The sequence below is a fragment of the Akebia trifoliata genome, chromosome 3 (assembly GCF_017979445.1).
Source record: "Akebia trifoliata isolate Shusen 1 chromosome 3, ASM1797944v1, whole genome shotgun sequence".
NCBI lineage: Eukaryota > Viridiplantae > Streptophyta > Magnoliopsida > Ranunculales > Lardizabalaceae > Akebia > Akebia trifoliata.
Genome location: NC_141377.1, coordinates 49168349 through 49189965, shown reverse-complemented (window position 1 = coordinate 49189965; position 21617 = coordinate 49168349). Strand labels below are relative to the sequence as shown.

The 21617-nt window shown below is 34.7% G+C and overlaps 1 protein-coding gene across 1 annotated transcript; it reads left to right on the top strand.

Annotated features, from left to right (window-relative positions):
- Nucleotides 1-8484: 8484 nt before the first annotated feature.
- LOC147407617 (rop guanine nucleotide exchange factor 1-like) lies at nt 8485-20096 on the top strand. Its single transcript, XM_086436272.1, has 5 exons — nt 8485-9000; nt 9161-9277; nt 9366-9904; nt 18251-18604; nt 19400-20096. Exons 1-5 carry the CDS (start codon nt 8718-8720, stop codon nt 19826-19828), a joined length of 1722 nt encoding a protein of 573 aa, XP_086292398.1. The 5' UTR covers nt 8485-8717; the 3' UTR covers nt 19829-20096.
- Nucleotides 20097-21617: the final 1521 nt, after the last annotated feature.

The following is a 21617-nucleotide window of genomic DNA, read 5'->3' as shown; positions in this document are numbered from 1 at the left end:
GTTGTTCCCTTTTTTAAACTTTTTGAGGTTTTGTCTTTTCCTCCGACTTCTTTGGATTGTGATTTATACCGTGAGAAATGAGATGCCCCTTCTATCATGATTTCCAATATTAGCTATTTTGTTTTCTTTCTCGCATCTATATCACAAATGGTTTCGAGAAATCTCATTGAATAATCTCGAGCGAAACGTAGGGCAGATTTAAATTATAAAAAATTTAAAAAAAAAAGTTGAAATCCATTGAGTCATGAAAAAAACACATGATCACAAACATGCAGTACAAAATCCGATGATCGACATTTTCCTCGAAATAAGTATCATCAAGATTTGTATTATTTGAATACATATAAATCATGATCATTGGATTTCATGTTTACACGATTGAGATCATTTGTTTTCTCATGAGTCGTCAGAACTTGATATGATAAAAAATTATTTTTTTGACTTTTTGTGATGCAATACTAATTATTTTTATTTAAAAAAAAAAAATTAACTTACAAGGGTTTCAAATATTTTTTTTACCCTTGAAGTTTGGAGAGTCAAGATAGGATTTTTCTAAAAAAAAAAATTGGTAACTTACTATTTTCTTGGAAAATCTATAACGTGCTAGTCACAAAATTCTTTGAATTAAGTACTAGATGAAACCAATAATCTAGCACAAAGAATATCTTTTTATAAATAACAATCCAACACCACATCCTTCCAGACGGAAAAACTCGAATACAACAACAACAAAAAAATGGTCTTCATGCACGGTTTTGAAAATGAGCAATTGTTGAACTCCCAAATTTAAAACCAAGGTTTAATGGTGAAAAATAACCTTATATTTTTTTCCCTAATGGTCATAGAGTTTTTTCTATTGTATCCCTGTGGCATTAGATCATATTTTCTTATGCCATAAGGTGACCTCAACAACCTTAATATCAACAACTACAAACAAATGTGTAACAAAGAAGAGAGGTTTACCAGCAGACCTGACTCTCGCTTTTTTATTACAAAAACTCCCTTGGAATTCTAACAATTCCTAGGGAACCTTAGTTTATCGAGTTTGTTATCCATCAAACATTGCTTTATCAAGTTTGTTACCCAACAAACCTTGAAGTAGGGATCCAATTAGTCAAAAAAAAAAAAAAATAGATTGATGTTGTTTATTTATTACTTTGAACACCTTGGAGTGGATCTTAATCTCGTCAATTTTTGGCATCCAAAAACATGATTTGATGTCACAAGATTGTTAAGGAAAAAAAATTGAGCACTTTGAAAAAAAAAATTTATTAATTTCATTGTTGAATTTTAGTTTTAAATTTGGGAGTTCGATAGCCATCCGTTTTAATTTCATGTTGGTATTTTGTTTTTTTAATGGTATTTTGTCTCATCTCGATTTTTTGTGAGGATGGTCTTTATAGTGAAGAGACCATCATCATCAAAAATTAGCTCATTCCGAAAATTTTAACCCTAATTCACAAGTTGAAGAATCATGGGCTGTCTAATTTTTATAAATCACTTTTGATGGGGTTAAAAGTTTCAGAATGAGCTGATTTTTTGTGAGGGTGGTCTCCTCATCATAGAGATCATCCTCACAAAAAATCAGCCCATTATGAGACCTCTAACCCAAACATTGAAAAAATGTTTGGCTCTCTTTAGGGCCTCCGAACGCCACCCTCTATACATATATATGGGAGCGATTTGACAACTCTAAAGTTTGCCAAACATTTTTTGTAAATCACTTTTGATGGGGTTAGAAATTTTTGAATATTCTGATTTTTTGTGAGGATGATCTCTACGGTGAAGAGATCATCCTCACTAAAAATCAGCTCATTTTGAAACTTCTAACCCTAGTTTATAAGTTGAAGAATCGTAGACCGTCTTATTTTTGTAAATCACTTTTGATGGGGTTAGAAGTTTTGAAATAGGCTGATTTTTGGTGAGGATGATCTCCCCATCATAGAGATCATCCTCACAAAAAATCAGCTCATTCCAAAGCTTCTAACCCATCTTTTTTGAAAAAAGATGGTGGATTAGAACATGTGTATTAATAAAAACATGGTTTATTTATATAATAAATATTTAAATTTTAAAAAAATTATTATTTTATTTAAAATATACAAAATGTTGGTTGACTCGGTTGAGTTCTATTGACTGGCAGGGATTTTCAAATGAAATCTGAGATGTACTTCAAATCTATCTCGTTACTTAACAATATCAAGATTTAAAATCATGGTGATGATATCTGAAACTTTCCTTCTTCTTCTTTTTATTATTTTTTAATAAGATTGAAAAAAAAACAATCAAATCCACTCAAGTGAAGTAGAATGTGCATTGAACCATAGATATAAAAAGACACTCAGATACACTCAACCGTCTCTTAATCTTTAAAATAAATAAAAAAACACACAATTGATGTGGAATGTGCATAGAACCATAGATTTTTTCCTGAAATATCTCAAGAGAAAATATATGATTTTATTCACATTACACACAAGTTGAGTGTATTTTTTTTTTGTGTGGCTAAATTCAGATGAGTGTATCTGAATGTCTTTTTTTTAGTCAGTTTAGCACAACTCTTTATTTATTTATTTATGCAACACACAACAACTTTTTCTTTGAAAATTTAGGGATATTCTAGGCAAAATGCAAGATGTACACTACCCCTTTACCAAAAGTTAGCATCGCCTATAGCTTTCCTTGTAATTGTCTCTTTCTCAAATTAATTTTTAAATTATTCTAATTACGAAAGCATTTACCAACTAAGTGGAGGATAGAATTTCTTCTTTTGACTAGAAATTAAAGATTCCTTTGGATTTGAAGAATCATGGAATAATTAATAAAGTGCATGTATGCAAAGACAGAGTGACCTCATTACACTTGGGGGTGGGACCACCTTAACTACACCCCCATCACATACTTTATCATCCCCCGGCCCACAAGAATTTTCAAAGTCTATGAATAAATAAGTTATTTGAGATAATTTTTTTTTTTCATTTTTAGTTATCTCACTTATTTTTTTAACTCTTAGTTGTCCCTACGAAATTTTGTCTAATCTTGTTTGTCCCACATGGGCAAAATCCTAGCTCCCACCCTACCCTCACACATGAAATACATACCAAGTAGTCGGGAATCTTGATTTTGTACCAATGAATGATTACACATTCTTTAGTGCACAAGTTAGATTTAGAGCTTCACAAGTTTGAAATTTGTATTTAGTTTTGACATGAAAAAATAGATGCTAGTGATTTGTTGAATATAATTTCTATCTAGGACCTGAAAAGTTTAATTCTCATCCAATAGCGTCAGAGCCCATCAAGGATTTTTTTTAGCACATGGTACTCCCAAAATCAAGAATCCACCTATCACGTGAGCCCCTTGTATTGAATGGCATCCCCAATTTATAGAACTACCTTGCTAGTTACAAAACCACCCTTGCTAGGCTTGAGGTGGCACGCACTAGAGAATCTATGAGCAAAAAAATACTCACCATCTAAGCCTCAATGAAGGCAATTGAGCAAGACATACCTATCATTGTGGTGTTTTTATGAAGATAATGTATTAACAAGAAGAGTTTGAATCCTATTTACTTAGTTAGGGATGTATAGTTTACCCGAAACCCATTACCTGGACTAAGAAAGTGGTATGAACCTGATTGGGTTTAGATTGAACCTGGACTGGATAGAAATTAAGCTCGAAACCCAAAACTGAACCCAAACCCAAAATCGAATTGCTAAAAACTCAAAAAATTCATTTTTTATTATTTTTTGAAATATTCCCCCACTCACCATCTAGGCCTCAACAAAGGCAATTGGGCAAGACATACTTATCAATGGGGAGTTTTATGAAGATAATGTATTAGCAAGAAGAGTTTGAATCATATTTACTTAGTGAGGGATGTATAGTTTACCCGACACCTGTTACCTGGACTGAGAAAGTGGTCCAAACCTGATTGGGTTTAGATTGAACCCGAACCGGATTGAAATTAAGCTTGAAACCCAAAACTGAACCCAAGCCCAAAATCAAACAGCTAAAAACCCAAAAGATCAAAAAAATATATATATATTCCCCCCACCCACTATCTATCTCTATGGTTATACATGCAATCAAAGAAAATGTCCTTTATATATATATATAAAGTATTTGTTCATCTGACAACAAAGTAACTATTTTATTGTAATAAATAGTTACCAAAATAGAAGAAAAAAAACTATATCTCGATATTTGATACTTTATACAATAAGTAAGAAAATACTTCTTTTATAGTAATAAATAATTACCAATAAATAGAAAAAAAAAAGTTCTATCCTTAGATTTTTCACTTTATACAATAGGTAACATAATAATTATTTTGTAGTAATAAATAATTACCAATCTTAAAAAAACAATTGTTTCTAACTTAATATTTTGTACTTTTGAGAATTGGCAAGAATAACATGTCATGCAAGAAAGGACCACATCCAAAACATGTCACGTATTGCGTGGCATGTTCTGAGATATGAGAATACAAACTGGACTCATTAATCACGTAACATATTATTAAATACAAATATATATATATATAATTGGAAAACGCTGAAATGACAAAAAGTATTTACTGTCACAAGTCTGACGTGTGATGTGCACATAATCATAGATGTATTTCCTCGTGATATAAGCAAAAAACATCTACAGATGTCCACGTTAGAATTGTGAGAATCACGATAATACCGTGTCACCCCAACACGATTCTATATAATTATTTTTCTCGCCTGGGCCAAATAACTTTGAAGAAAACATTGCCATAAAGATATTACCTACACACCGTGGAGTCAGCATGAAGACACTTACGAAGAAAGGCTGACACCATTTGGTGGATATTCCACGTACACGATTACCTTGTGAATATGCAGCCCCCACAACATTAAACTTTGATACCTCACCCAACAACCTTTGGGCCCTATTGCCCAAATCCTGTTGGACCCTAATTAAAATTAATGTTAACTGTTGATTCTAGTTGCCATATTTGAATAGCTGAGAAACTGCACAAATCAAACACAAGTAAAAAGTTATTTACATGCATCCACGTCAGTAATGTGAGAATCGATGTCAATTGTAATGTTACTTCAATATTTTCATAAAAGTTTTGGATCAATTTTTTGTTAAAACAAAATGTGAAAATGATTTTAACTTATTTGACCTTATTCAAAAAAGGGAAAAATTACTTAAAAGACCTTGGTGGAGGGATTTCTTTTTAATCAGTCCCCAACTTTTGGCGGTTGCCTGATAGTCTATTTAGTAAAACTTTATTTTATTAATGGTCCCTCAACATCATCTAAGGTTATAATATTTTTGAAATACTTAAAATACCATTTTTTCATCTTCTTCACGTACTTAGGTTTTTCAAACGTGATTCTAATAATTTCTGACGATTTTTTAATCATGAATGACAAATGAAAGCGATATACTTCTAATTTTGAATATTTAGATTTTTTTTTTAAATCCATTTTGACAATTTAAGATAAAAAATGAATAACGAAACCAAGATTTAAAAAAATTACAGTGTTGAACTCGCCACTTTTTATTTATTATTGAGTTCAACATTTTTATTATCAAGCTCACCAATTTTTATTGTCGAGTTAGACAATTTAAAAAAAAAAATGTCAAACTCATCAATAAAAATGTTGAACCCAAAACTAAAAAGTGGTGAGCTAGATACTAGTAAAACCCACATGTTTTTGTTTTTCGAGTTTTTTGACAAAAGTACAGAGAAAGATCGACCAAAAAACTTGACATAATGATTTGTGTAGACAATTTCAGACCAAAAGAACCATCCTTAATTGATTTTCATCCCAAACTGAAGTAAAGAAAGTAATAAATAATAACTAACTTTTTAGATACATCTTCAAAATGCTTGAAAATTGCTTCTTCTTTCTTCGTAAATCATTTTCATTGTAATGAAATTTCGAAACTCAATTAGGATGTCGGAAATCCTTTGTTTTTTTAATACGAAAATGGTGATTTCGCATGGTAAGAGTAATTTTGACATTTCAATCGTAAGGGATGTGTGGAGTGGGGTTCAGGGCCTGATTAGAAATAAAAGTTTTACTAAATGAACTATTAAGAAAAGTACTAAAACTTAGGGACTAATTAGAAAAAATCCCTTTGTCAGGGTCCTTTGAGTAATTTTTCCTTAAAGAAATTATTTAAATTACAAAAATTCAATACTTGTTACAATAACATACATATGAATTTATAAAAATACCCTTATGATGTAGGATATTTTGTGATAACACTATTGAGGGGTATTCATGTGATTTGTATATACACATAAATGTATCTTTGATGAGATTTATTTTTTGTGAATAAATATCTATGTTATTGTAGCAAGTGCTGATGGCTATTTGTGTAATTTAATTTTTTTTATGTAATTCCATTCAACAAAATGTATCTTTAATAAGGAATATTTTTGTAAATATATGCATAAGTATGAAGGGTATTTTTATAATTTAATTAAATTATCTGATAATGGAGTTAAATAATTTATGGTACATTTTGTGCTGCAAATCATTTGTTGAAATTTCTTAAAAATTTAGGTGGTTCATACAAATTTATCACAATGCAAGCCAAGCACCCATAAAATTAATTTCAGGAAATTTTTTGAATTTGCAACATACCAATAGGGCCTAAAATTGTATTGGCTAAAATAGTATTCAAACTTAGGCCCTGTTTGGTATCAAGCATCTATAAATTAGATTCCAACAAATCATTTGCATTGATTTACTTTGTACCAAGCAAGGCCTAGTTACCCAAAAAAAAAAAATGGATTAGTGTGGATTCTGGCAAGTGCAATTAACATGGAAACCCACAAACTATTAGACTATCTCTTTGTCGACCTACATATAACACATCAAAAGTAAGCACATTTGTGATTTTTTATGACTGTTTTTCATTGAAGTTTCTACTTACCAGTCAAATTTGAAAGGTGGGCCAAATATTCATCTCAATAGGGGTAGGAACTTTTGTATTGAAAATGACAACAAATATGATTCTTGGACGGCACGTTTTCAATTTAGTTATTTTTATTGAAACAGGTAAGTGAACATTAAGAAATTTGGATCCTAATGAATTACAGGTATAGGTCTTGGAGCCTGACTTTTAAGCGGTTGGATTGTTAATATTTGAGATACCTCTTTGGAGATATTGCGTGTAATCTAAAGAAGACAGTTTTATGAGATTTTGAAGCTGATAGGCATTATTGAAATTGACATTGTTTCAAACATTGGTGAGCACGCAATCATATATATTTTTCACTCGCATCTCGATGAAAAGTATCTATAATTTTATTTACACATCCACATCAACAATGTATGAAATGATGTCAGTTTCAATGTTACTTCAGCATTTTCGTATTATTTTGAGGATAATTAAATGTTCTTAAAATGATGCACGTTCACAAAGCATAGTGCATTATTGTAATTTCCCCAAAAGGATTTTGACCGTCTAAGTCGGTCAACAAAAGCTCTTCGTTGCATGTGACTCGTATCAAGCGAATGTACCAAGCCTGACCTTAATTGGGTCACGGCTATGTTGAATAAAACACGGGCCTGATTAACATGTGCCGGTAAAATGCATTAAATACATCTTGGGAGCAAACCCGTGGGGGTATTTTTGATAAAAATAGAATTCTTCTAGGGCAATTTCAGTACAAAAGTCAGATCCCAATGTGTATTTTTTTAACGTCTGCCCAAAGTACACACGTTAACAAAATCCACAAAACCAGAAAGTCTTACAAATTCATAAACAATTGCTTATTGCTTAGAGTTTAAAGGGCAAAATCTATTTAAAAGTGTCCTTACCCATCAAAGAAGTGCATTTAAGTATAATAGGAGAACAGGACGCACAAAAGAGATGTAATTCATCATTATTTTTATCATAAAAAATCTTCAACATATTATCAAGACATTGAATAATCTGACTGTCCAATAGGATTCTGATTGGATTGATTTTGAGAAATCTCATGTATGTCAACCGTAAGATGTTTTGATGCATGTCTTGTCTTGATCTAATCACAACTATGCATCAACAACGACCACCGAACTACTCTTGGGCTTTGTTGCCCCTCACAAGGATTTATCTTGTCTTATCTGGTATACGTGATTGGTGGAGTATTGAAAGTAATCGAGGGCATTTAGGTAAGACAGGGGAGTTACGTACTTACTGTCTATCCAGCTAATTGTATGACCGAATATTATTGGCTAGGAAATACAATCCCTAAGACAAAGAAGAGAAGCTAAAAAAAAAAAAAAAAGTCAAAACCATAATTTCCTAACCTTTTTAACAAGTTTGAAAAAACAACAACCAATTTCGTCTTTCTCTTCAAACTCTCCCCAAATTACGGATCATCCACTTGTCTCCAAAATGAATCCACCTTGGATTCCACGTAGGCATATATTATGACGTGGCAAATGACGTGGAGTAGTGGTAGTAGTAAGTAGCAGATATAGGAAAAGGAAAAAGGCCCGTGTCGAGTGCTGAGAGGAGAGGAGAGGACCCCCATGTTACCGAAGACTACTAACTTGTAAACGGCGACCCCTTTTTTTGGTTTGGCTGCAGCACAAGGAACCTTGGTGTACTTCATCTTGTCTCTTTTGGTTTTCTATATTCCAGAGAAAATGTACCTTCGATCCCTCCTGATTTCCTATAAACTTTACCTCCCAGACCCATAACATTTGTTTCGATCTTCTTCTTCATAAATGGGGAGTGTGTGTTCAGAAGACGGTTTTGATCAACATAGCGAGCAATTTGGGAGTTACAGCTTAAGTGCGGACGTTAGCGAGTCAGAGAGTTCGAGTAGCTTTTACTGTCGACGATACGATGCGGAGGGCGGCGCTTCTAGCTCTCTCACATCTTCACCACTCGCATCCCTCTCGATTACCGGAAATTCCAGGGTTCATTCGTTGATGATTCCGGTAGTTGGTGGGAAAGATGTGGTGGTTTGGGATGACAAGTCTGAGAAACGCGAGACTGATTCATCCGGTAATATTTCCAATCTTTTTTCCTTTCGCTAGTGGGGTAGATCTACTCCTTGTTTATAGTACTGCGAAATCTCACATTTTAAGCAAGACTGTCTCCACCGGCGCATTTTAGCAGTGCCCCCTTTTTTTAAATTATTTTTTTATTTTTTGAGTTGTTGCAGAGGTGGAGATGATGAAGGAGAGGTTTGCAAAGCTTCTACTCGGAGAAGACATGTCAGGTGGAGGTAAGGGGGTCTGCACGGCTCTCACTATCTCCAACGCCATTACTAACCTCTCTGGTTAGGTCACTTCTTCTCTTTTTTTCCCATAATTTTTTCCTCATGTATTTTTATTTATTTATTTATTCTGAGAAAAATAAAATGGCAGCCACTGTGTTTGGGGAGCTATGGAGATTGGAGCCATTGGCACCACAGAAGAAGTCAATGTGGTGTCGAGAGATGGAATGGCTCTTATGCGTGAGTGATTCAATTGTAGAACTGGTCCCTTCCATTCAAGAATTCCCTGGTGGTGGAACCTTCGAGGTCATGGTGTCTCGTCCTCGCTCTGATCTCTATGTAAACCTCCCAGCTCTCAAGAAGCTTGATGCTATGCTGCTTAGTATTCTTGATGGCTTCTGTGATAATGAGTTCTGGTACGTCGATCGTGGGATTGTTGTTGCTGATTCCCATGATAGCAATTCGTATCCGAATTCTTCCTCTTTTGGGAGGCCTTCGGTTCGGCAGGAAGAGAAGTGGTGGCTTCCCTGCCCTAGGGTCCCACATAATGGGTTGTCGGATGATGCGAGGAAGAGATTGCAACAATGTAGGGACTGCACGAATCAGATCCTAAAGGCAGCCATGGCAATTAATAGTAGTGTACTTTCCGAGATGGAAATCCCAAATGCTTACTTGGAGACTTTGCCTAAGGTATTAATGATGATCCCTCTGTTTGATTTGTGAGCCCTTCTTTATATGGTTAATTGTATTAATTATCTGTCTCATTTGGTAAGAACTTGAGGCCTAAACATTCCTAGAACCATGGTTTCACGTCCTTGTTAGTTTGTAGCATCGACATTGGATGTTAGGTTGGGTGCAGAAATCAGTGAATTTGGATAAAAATCATACCCACTGACTCAATTCTCGCTGGCTTCTACTTTTACATAGAGAATGTTACATTGGATGTTAGGTTGTGCAAACTAATATCTAACAAATATAATGGGACCATGCGATGATAATAACTAATGTGATTTGGCGACTTGTTCATTCTTTAGGATATATGTGCTTGGCCACAAAAATCACCTGAAGTATTATCACTTTGTTGGCATAGAGGTGCACATGGAATGTTTTGAGGAAGTGTCACTCGTGCAAGGTATAGGTATTATAACCTGCTAAAGTAAATGATTTTAGTGGTAAAAGTTGAACTTGAAATAGAAAGGAGAAACTGCGAAAAGAAAAATATTGACATGAATGTGGGCGGTCGTAGGTATTATGTGAATTCCACAAGTAGGGGATAGATTATTAGGATTTTGATGATGCTTTGGAATTAATTATGACAGTGTGTGTCACGTCAAAGGATGGGGGAATATTTAAAAAGAGATTTTTTTTTTGCAGAGGATTTATTTATGCATTATTATTATTTTGATAAGTAAATGCTTGGTTAGGACAAGTAATAAGGCTAGTGGTGTTAGCATGATAAGTATGGGTTAAAGGGGGTTTGAAACTAGGACGTGGGAACAACCCTTCACTTGTCTTACCACTTATATGACATTTTTGGATATAGATGCTTTTGTTTCATGATTAATTTCTTTATATGTATTGAAAGAGATAATAAATGAATGCTTATTTTTGAAACAAAACACTTTTGGTCCATTGAATTGTTGATAATATTTCCTTTGAAACTCTTGAAGTTGTGTGAAAGGAAAGAATATTGATGCCTTTGGATCAGAAAGCTACATGCTGCAAACCAATATATCCTTAGATTATTAAATTATGCCTGTTGTTTTCTTTGATCTCTTGCCCCTTATGTTTTCCTTTCTTGTTTGAATATAATTATTTAAATACGCTACTCCACCCATCTACCATTTCCTTTTTGATGAAGTAATTGCTTATATTCAAGAATGGGTCCTTGGTGAAGTTATTTACATGTGACATAATCATAGGACCAAATAGGGATACAAAAATAATTAGCACTCTGGAAATTTGTTTTGGAATCCATGGATTCTAGAATAAGTAAGCTAAAGCAAAGTATATGAATGCAATTAGTAAGGATACAGTTGACCATTTTCATTACCTTGGTTCTATTATCCTCAAGGTTGGGTGGATTGAGAAAGATAGCGCCCATTGAATTAGAGCTGGATGGTTAAATTGGAGTAGTGCTTGTGGTGTGCCATGTAATTGACGTATCCCAATCAAATTAGAGGATAATTTTATAAGATTACATTAAATCGACTATGAGTTATGGAGCAGAATGTTTGGCAATCAAGTGGCATGTTAAGAGATTGAGCATATTTGCAACGAGGATGTTGAGTTGGGTGAGTTGAGTGGAAGACTAAGATAAAATTAAGAGGGACTTGTTCGGGACGGTGTAGGGGTAGCCCCTATCGATGGTAAACAAAGGAAACTCAAATGTGATTGATTGGTCATGTGCCATGGAGAGCAACGACCACCTCTGTTAAAATGTATGTGAAAGTTGAAGGTACTAAAAGAGTGAGGGGAAGCCTAAAAGGAACATGTATTGAGGTAGTGAGATCTGAAGACTGTTGAATTAACAAAAGCACCAGCTTTATATATAATTTAATGGAGGAACATAATTAGTTCAACCAAACCTAGATTTTGGGGTAATACTTTAACGATGATGCTGATGATGACAACGGCGATCATGCTTTTAGTTTACTCATTTATGTGTTGGCCATTAATTATTGATAAGAAATAGTATGTGACTTTTCAGGCTTTCCAAATTGTTTATCTTGTTTGGGCCAGATATTTCTTCTCCAATTTAATGATGATGTTTTTATATTGTGTACCTATACTGGACTCATTCTCCAATGCACTGCATGTGGTGATCCCTTGATGTACTGGGCTCACTCTAACAAGTCTCGTCAATGAGTACCGTTACTTTTTCTGTACATAAAGTATTTGGTTTCTCTCTTTGTGAAGTCCTTGGTAGTGCGTAAATTATTCCTTTTATGCATTTGTCATTATTAGTCCTCTATTGTATGATATGGTTCCATAACTTCTCATTTATTCATTCTAGTTAAGATTCCTTGTGAATAATGAGCTGGAAGAGTTATTTTTTTGATCAGGACAGTTGTTCTCTTCAACTTGGTTGCTGCTGAATTACTTGCCATTTTCTTTTTGGCCATTAATTTCCCACTTCGAAGTTCATGATTGAAAATTGCTTGTTGGATTCCTAGTTGAGAACTAAGACTATTATGACAAATTATTCTCTGGACAAATGTCCTCACTATCATCAGGATCATCTAAATGTTGTTTATGGATAGATAGTATTTCGAGTTCCGCCTTCAGTTAACTGGCAAAGAAGAAAATATGCATTTACATATTTTCCATGGAGAAGATTTTGTTGTTTGATGGGAGCATGTCTGTAATTTGGGAGATTAGTGATCCCTTTTATGTTTTTTTTTTCTTTGTTATATCTTGTATGTTCGGGACATCTTGTCCTCTTTTCTAATAAAATTTTAACTTATCAAAAAATATTTCCATGGAGAAAAAAATACCTTGCATCCTCAATATGGTTGAAGAGGTAAATTAGTTCCGTGGATAGACAAATTTCCGATTTTGAAGTCTGTTGAGTGTATATTTTCCTCCACTCTCAGATATGTCATACCCCAGTTAAGCCCCGTGACCCTCTTATAATCTAAGTTCTCCCCTCTCTAACAGATCGGTCTTTTGGAGTAGATTGTTAGTTAACGAAGTCTTCGTATCCTACCTTCTTTCTAAGAGCTTCTTCTTTATCATTACTCCTCCAAAATACCCTTATTGGAGCTACCTTTACCATTTCCCTTTACAAAGTCCCCTCAAATCACTAGAAATGAACATTGCCACTATCATTGTGTTATTAATGGTTCAAATCTTGAGATATCGATGTATAGAATAATGCTGCTTGTGTGGTCTAGATATGATAACAAAAACTTTGATGAAGAATCCTTTCCTGGTTCAATCATTGAATTGTTCCTCTGATGAGTTGACTCGTTTGGGTTCATGTAATTAATACTCCATCGCTCAAGTTAGCTATCAATAGTAAATAGGAATTTCTAGCACTAGGTTTTTAGTGTGTACCTTTTTGATGGTCCCTCTGTCCCTTTTGTAAGACTTTTGTTAATGACAACCTCATTGGAGGTTCCTTTCATGAATTGGCACTTCGTGGTTGTTCCACTTTTTCATGTTCTATATCTGTTTTTCATACCATCTAATGCTGTCTCCCATGATTTTGATATACATGACTGTTTCCTCCACGTGGGCTGATATATGTATCTTAAAATCTGATATACATAGGCTGTCATGTATATCAAAATCGTGCAACATAGCATGAGATGGTATGAAAAATAGTTATAGAACGTGGGAAAGTAGAATAACCACGAAGTGTTAGTTTGTGAAGGGAACCCCTCCAATGAGGTAGTTATTAACATAAGTCTCATAAAAGAGACATAGGGATCATAAAAAAGGTACGCATTGAAAACCTAGTACTGAGAATTCCATTTACTACTGATCGCTGACTTGAGCGTCAGAATGTGTTAATTACAAGAACCTAGACGAGTCAATTCATCAGACTCAGACAATTCAATGATTGAACCAGGAAAACGTTTGTCATCAAAATTTGTGTGATCATATCTAGGCCACACATTGCATTTGAGAATGGATCATGTTTAAAAAACCTTGGCTCAAGGCTCGTGAAGTTATGCCTTGGGGTGAGACATGTGATTTTAGCCTCAAGGCTTAAGCCTCTACTTGTTAATAGAAGTTGTATGGCTTGACTTGCTAATAAAAGGCTTATGCCTCATCTTGTTGGGGACCTTGAGGTCTAAAGCTCGGTGAGGCTAAGCCTCAACTATACAACTACATACATAGGCCGAGTATGTGAAAGAATTTTTTAACCTTCTAAAAATTTCCTTTTTTTTTTTTTTTTGTGATAAATGTGAAGATTTTATAAATCAAAAGAAGGAGAGTACAAGGAGGCCGAAAAAGCCCCCAAGCGGAAAGCAAAAACAGGGAAGACTAAAAACAAGATCTTGCTAGTTGCATAAGCTATCCCATCTAAATACAAAGTCCTCAAAAGAAAATCCAGAGAAGTCCTTGCTTAATTTCGCCCAAAAAAATAGCAACCCTAAAATCTCTATATACACCGTATTGCAAATTGTTTTCCTTACTTTGGAACACCCTATTGTTTCTCTCTTTCCAAAGACCCCAAGTTATGGCCAAAGGAAGGATAACCTAAAGGTGCATTTTTCTATTAGAGAATACGTTGCAATCCCATCCTTCTAACATCATAAGAAAGTTTTTCGGGAAAACCCAAAACATATGAAACAAAGACATGAAAGACGACCAAATTCCTCGGGAGAAAGAACAATGAAGAAGAGTGTGATCCACAGATTCGCCATCACTCCTACAAAGGGGACAGAAATTAAGAGTGATCTACCCATGATAATCAAATTATACAATGTAAGAATCTTCTCTAAGGAGGCAAGTCAAATAAAGAAGGAAATTTTAGAAGGGACAAGAGAAAACCAAATAAGAATGACTTTGTAAAAGGAGCGAACAATGAATCTCCTATCCTTAGTCTTGACCCATTCCCTCTTGTCCTGATCATTCTCCTTGATTTGAACTTCGTTCAAGTGATTTAGAAGAGATGTTACCTCGTTTAACTCCCAATCATTAAAATTTCTTCTAAAATCCAAATTCCAAGAATAAGTGATATCGTTACAGATCAAATAGTGCTTAATCGTGCAATTCCTTTTAAGAGAACAAGCGTACAATGATGAGTATTGAGTTGATAGAACCGAATTACTGCATCACGTATTTTCCCAAAATCTCACCCTATCCCCTAAGCCTACTCTAAAACTGATCTCTCTCGCAAAAACATCGACTACCTTGACAATACCTTTCTAAACACTACAACCATATGACCCCTTGGCTTCCCTGTTATACCACTCGAACCTCTTTTCCCCATACTTAGCAGTAACAACTCTCCTCCACAAACTATCCCTTTCTTCGTGGAACCTCCAAAACCATTTGCCTAATAGAGCTCTATTCATGAGCCTAAGACCTCGAATCCCTAGATCTCCATTTCTCTTGGGGGTACAAATCTACTTCTAATTAACCAAATGATACTTTCTTCCTCCATTATTATCAATCCACAGAAAATTTTTCATAAGTCTTTCTATGCGGATCTCTACTGACTTTGGCATAGAGAAAAAGATAAAGGAAGTAGATAGGAATGCTAGATAGTGTGCTTTTGATCAAAGTCATCTTACTGCCCTTAGAAAGATATCTTGCTTTCCACATGCTCAACTTCTTTTCCATTCTATCGACAACTCCATCCCAAATGCTCTTACTGCTATACACCGCTCCTAAAGGGAGATCAAATAGGAGGAGGGGAGATTATCACTAGAGCACCCCAAGATAGGTACTAACAACGGGAGATTATCAACAACCCCTACCCCAAAGATTTTACTTTTTTGCAAATTGATATGAAGGCCAAAGTTTTCTTATTTATTCCCCCCCCACCTTGATTTAAGAATCTCCTTGTTTATGCTTATTTTTAACTCCTTGAAGAATCTTGTTGCTTGCTACACCCTTCCTTGTTCTAGTTGCCAAGGTATCCTTGGCAAGCCTTTTCTCATTTGAGCCTCACCATTAATTGCTAAGATTCATGCAGGAACATCCAACTTGAATTTTAAATAGAGGGCTTGAAAACATATTAATTTTGTTTCAGAGGGTTAAATGCACTGTTGATTTAAATTATCTTCCCATCTCTTAAATCAGTAAAGTTGACTAGTTTTGGTAGCTTCAACTTGAAATTTTTCCCAAGAGACTAAACTCATGTAATAATGGAGAAAGCAAAAACGATAGCTCAATTGTTAAAATTTGGGTTACATATGAGACTAAAGATTCTTGAGATCAAAGTATACTGAAACTCAATTTTTTCATGAATCCACCATGATAGTCAACACCATTATGTTTGCTAAAAAATCACCTTATTTACATGTTGCTTGGCATTGTGTTTCCTGAAAATTACCTCTTCTACTTGTTGGCTCAACTAATCAAGGGACAATAGCGCCTCATTGAATTTAAGTTAAACAAATATAACCACCCAAGAACAAAGACAAGAAGACAAGAGAGAGGTTTGGGTGGTATAGCAGTGAGGCCACATGCACATTTCTTTGTTGCATGTGGAAAGGGATTCTCAATGTAGTAGATTAGTTTGATAGAGGGATCAATTATGGAGTGGGCTTAGGGGACAAGATCAGGTTTTGGGAAGATAGATGGTGTGGTAATTCGACTTTGTCAATTCAATATTCTTCTTTGTACGCTTGTTCTTTGAAAAAAAATTGCTCGGTTCAATAACGTTTGATTCGCATTAGAAGTATCATTTTTTGGGATCTGGGCTTCAAAAGGAATTTCAATGACTGGTAGATAACAGAGCTAACATCTTTTGAATTCTGTCCAATTTAGGGTAGATTAACATAGCAATTGGGAATGGAAATTAGCTACGGACAAGAGATTCTCAGTTCGTTCCTTCTACAAATTCCTTCTCCCTTCGTTCAATAATTATATTTTGGAATCTATCTTTTGGTCGGCTATTGTCCCTTCCAAGGTTTCCTTCTTTGTTTGGCTTGCTTCCTTGGGGAAGATGCTTGCCTCAGATAATTTGATAAAACGTGGTGGTATCACTCCAAATTTCTACCCCTTATGCTTAAGGGATGGGGAATCTGTTAATCACATTCTAATTCATTGTTCTTTTTCCCAGGGTATTTAGACAAACTTTTTCTCCCTTTTTCGAATGGATTGGGTTCTCTCTCAAACTTTTTTCTTGCTATTGGAAGGGTGGACTTTAAATATTTTCTCTCATAGAAAACGATACCTTTGAGTTATTCTTCCTTTAGCTATTGCTTGGGGACTTTGGAGTGAGGGAAACATCAGGGTATTCCAGGGCAAGGATAGTACTTCTCCTGCCGTGTTTATGTAAATTTTGGGGCTGCTCTACCTTTGGTCGAAGTTGAGCAAAGATTTTTCGGGGTTTTCTTTCGATGATTTTGTGTTCAAATGAGACTCTTTATGTGATTCTTTGTGCTTCTTTTGTTCTTGTTTGTTTTGTAGCTTTTTTTGTCTTTTTAGATTTCTTGTTTCTTGTTCTTGCTGGGGGCTACCTCAGCTTCCTTTTGAATCTTTTTTCTCGTTTTCAAATAAAGTTTTACACTTATCCAAAAAAAGAAAAAAAGACAAGAGGGCCTCAAATGATGGAAGGAAAACATTTGCTTCATGGATACCACATAATTGTTTAGTAGTGCTTAAAAAACCCTTTCTCGACATAAGTGAAGTTTATGCTAAATCATAAAAAACGAGTCCTAAGATCTTTATCTTGTATATCTATTTGTATTTTAAAGCTTTTTAGACTTGAGGCATACACTCCTTGCAACTCCTTGGAGCTTATGATAGACGGAAAAGCCTCTTATAAGCAACCCATGTTTTGTAAACATGGCACCCAAGTTATTAGGAATATACTTGAGCTTGGTCTGTCCCAGTCTGACTCAGTTTTACTGGGTCTTGACTCAATCCAACTCATGGTTGCCATGGATTCAATTTTGATTTGAACTCGTCAACAATACTGGGATCAACCTGATTTGGCCTTGAATCAGACTTTGGGATCAATCGTGGTCGGTCTGTAATGGTCCGATTAGATTTTCACGGTCTGAGTTTGGATTGCAGTCCTTCAAGTTTATACCATGCAACACTGACCTAACTGAAGATTAGGGAGGTATATCTGTTTAAGATTGCAATAATACCTCCACATAAAGGCTTTATTAAGTTGAAGTGTTGAATTAATGCAATTATTGTTCCACCTATCAAAAGCAATATGCATAAATTAATTGTCTTGTCTACAGATACAAATGCACTGACGTGGTTATTTTAACTAAGAACAAAGAGATTGCTATTTGAACTTTGAGACTGTCTTGCCATTTATATTGTTAACATTTTCAATCCATCATTGTTCCTTGACTTATTGGTTAACCCTCACGGCTTCTATTATTCCTGCAGAGTGGAAAAGTTTGTTTGGGTGATATGATCTACAGCCACATAACTGACGAGCATTTCTCACCAGAACGTCTACTTGATTGCTTAGACTTGTCATCAGAGTACCGCATACTCGAAATAGCTAACATGATTGAGGCTGCAGTGTATATTTGGAGGCAAAAAGTCCCGAAAAAACATATAAATCGTGCAAAGACTGGGCGTTCATCTTGGGGTGGTAAGGTCAAGGGTCTTGTTGGTAACAAAGAAAGGAGTCAATTTCTAGCACAACGGGCTGAAACCCTTTTACACAGTCTAAGGCTTCGGTACCCTGGTCTGCCGCAAACTGCTTTGGACATGAATAAGATTCAATACAACAAGGTACTACCCACTTCCTTCTTTTTCTATGAGAGCTGCTTTTGGCACCCCAACTTTTACTTATTACACTTCAATTTCTTAACTTTTTTTATCATGGCCTAATTAAAGATTAAAACACACCATTCCAACATTACGAAAGTTTGGTTCAAGCTATTACCTCTACATTACAGAGCATTATAACACATTCAAACAACTTCAACAGTCGTTTACAATTAGGATTAAGCTCATATAAAATCCTAAATCTAGCAAATAGAAATCTAAACAAAAAGAGAGATTTTTGTTGGCACCCCTACTTTTACTTATTCTCAACCATTGATTTGTTTATTTTTATTTTAATTGGGATATAACAAGTAAAAGTTGGGTTGCCAATAGCACCTCTCTTTTCTTTTCATGAAATTATGGTTCATTTGCTTTTTTTTTTTTTTTTTTCATTTGAGTGAGGTATATTTTATAATTTTTCCATCCTATTGTAGCTCCATAGGAATCAGACTGTCGATCAAAAGTATTCCTTTCTTTAGCGAACTGCCTAAAGAATGTTATACGTGTCATACCTAGAGCACCCTTGTGCCAAATGTGGGATGGTTGTAGGCATCCGATCCATTGTTCTCCGAGACAAGAAAATATATTGATAGGATGATTAGGATTGCTGAACGGTTAGTTTTGCCTTAGTACAATGTGCGTGTCTTTGCTATTGATAGTCCGTGTGTGTCTATGGTCTTGACAGATATGAACCTTGAGAATAACATCTAATTCACAAAAAAGATAAAAGCTTGAAAATTAGCTGTTTTTTGGCTGCAGGATGTTGGGCAATCTATCCTTGAGAGCTACTCAAGGGTGATGGAGAGTTTGGCCTTCAATATAAAGGCAAGGATTGATGATCTACTTTACGTGGATGATACAACCAAGAGACGTGTGGCAGCAGTGTCAATGTCCCCATTTGGAAGGGGGGGAGGGTTGGGTGGTCTTCCCATACAAAAGCGGATTTCACCTAGCCCTTTCTCAATCCAACATACTCCCTATGCTTCTCCATTTGCAACACCAACTTTCTGTTCTTCTACGCCAGTGATTGGAAGCCCGAAAACAGCACATCCCTCCTTGAACAAGAATGATCTTCTGGGCACACAGGATGGGAAAAAGTTATTTTCTACTGATGTAAAGAAGGTGTGGTCTTATGCCGGAAAGTTGAATGCTAGAAAAGATAGCGGAGATGCCCCAGAGCGAGATTGATTTATATGTTTGTCAGCACCACCAAGTGCAATCCAAACAGATGGTTTCATGGGTGGTGGCTTTGATCATGTATATTCTTTAGCAAGGGAAATTACACAGTTAAAAGTTTTGATATTGGCTTAGCATCAGGTGTTAGTTGAGGATTGCAGCTTTAGTCCTGGTATTATTTCTGAAGCTGGGTTATTAGTTCTAAGTGTTTCTCTCTTATCTTTTTGTCATACATGATAAGACTTTAAGTGAATAAAATTCGTCAATCATCTATTAGAAAGTGTTTGCCTTTTGGGACAAGGAAGCATTTCTTTTTGAGAGCTTCTATTGCCAGACCAACTTTTGCTAATGCCACCCCAAAATGTAGGGATGTTTGGCGATTTACATATGAATTGGGACGTCGTTAGAAAAAGTTGGTGTGGCAATAGAATCTCTCATTTTTTTTTCACAAGCGTTACCCTTTAATATGAGGAATTACCCTCAACATCATCTCTAATTTGTTGCTTTTGAAATGTAACTCTTGCCCCAAATTTTTAACTCTGGAGCTCAATCTTGTTTGAATAATGCTGAAGTGACCTCAAGCTGGAACCTCATATCGCACATCTTGACATGAAAGTGCATGAGAACCGCAGATGCTTTTCATCGAGATATGAGTGAAGAAGCATCTATTGTTCCTATCCACTTTCATGTCATGGTTTACGATATGAGGTTCCAGCTTGAGGTCACTCCAGCACACTCATAATCTAGTTTTCAGTCTTGTCATTATCCAAAATATTCAGGGTCTTCTGCAAATCCCACTCTCCCATTTAGTTCTTTCTAACACCATGTCGGAACTTGTTTCAAGTGTGTTCATATCTTCTTCCACTGCCTCTTTCAATTGTCCAATTGAGTTTTTTCTACTCTTTTAGAATATTTAAATTGCACATTTCTTCTAATTAAATATAGAATCAGTTTTAGTTGTATATGATCAAATGATCTCAATCGACTTTTTCTTAATTTTTGTCTACAGGGACGTTCATTGCTAATTTTGTCCTTCTTTCAACTCATCCATCGCGACATCCTCATATCTACTATTTGTTCACCTTAATCTTTGTTCTTGTTCTTTTTTCTTTCGATTTTTTCACTCCACATACCTTTGCCAACAAGATTTGAATTCAACACTACACACACCTTTGCCAACTTAGTTAAGTAGGCGCCTTTAAGCTTACATGCAACATAATTGGACATTTAGAAATAAATTTGAATAAAATATAGTAATTTATGCAATAAAAGTTGAACTTATATAATTCAAAAATAAAATTTTGTAGCATATAATTATTCTATACAAAGTTATTCAAAAATTAGTATTCAATTATATTTTTGCAATAAAATAAAATAATAATATATTACCAATTTTTTTTACTCAAATATAAAATATTTCTTTTTTGCTGAAATATAAAATAATAATATTTTTATATTATTATCAATTTAGGGGAATAAAATTTGGAATTATATTTATGTGCATTTGAAACTTAAAATCCGAAAAATATGTGGTGCCTATGTAATTGTTTTATTAATTAATTATGTAAATTTTCATCACTCAATTATAAAATATTTCTCTCACTCAAATATAAAGTAGTAATATTTATCTATATTATTAATGTAGGATAATAAAATTTGGAATTATATTTTGTGCATTTGAAACTTAAAATCGGGATAAATATGGTGATAATCTAATTTAATCTATATAACCATGTATTTATAATTTAAAATTTTCACGTCTGATAAACAGACTGATGCCGAACGGCTCCCATATATATAT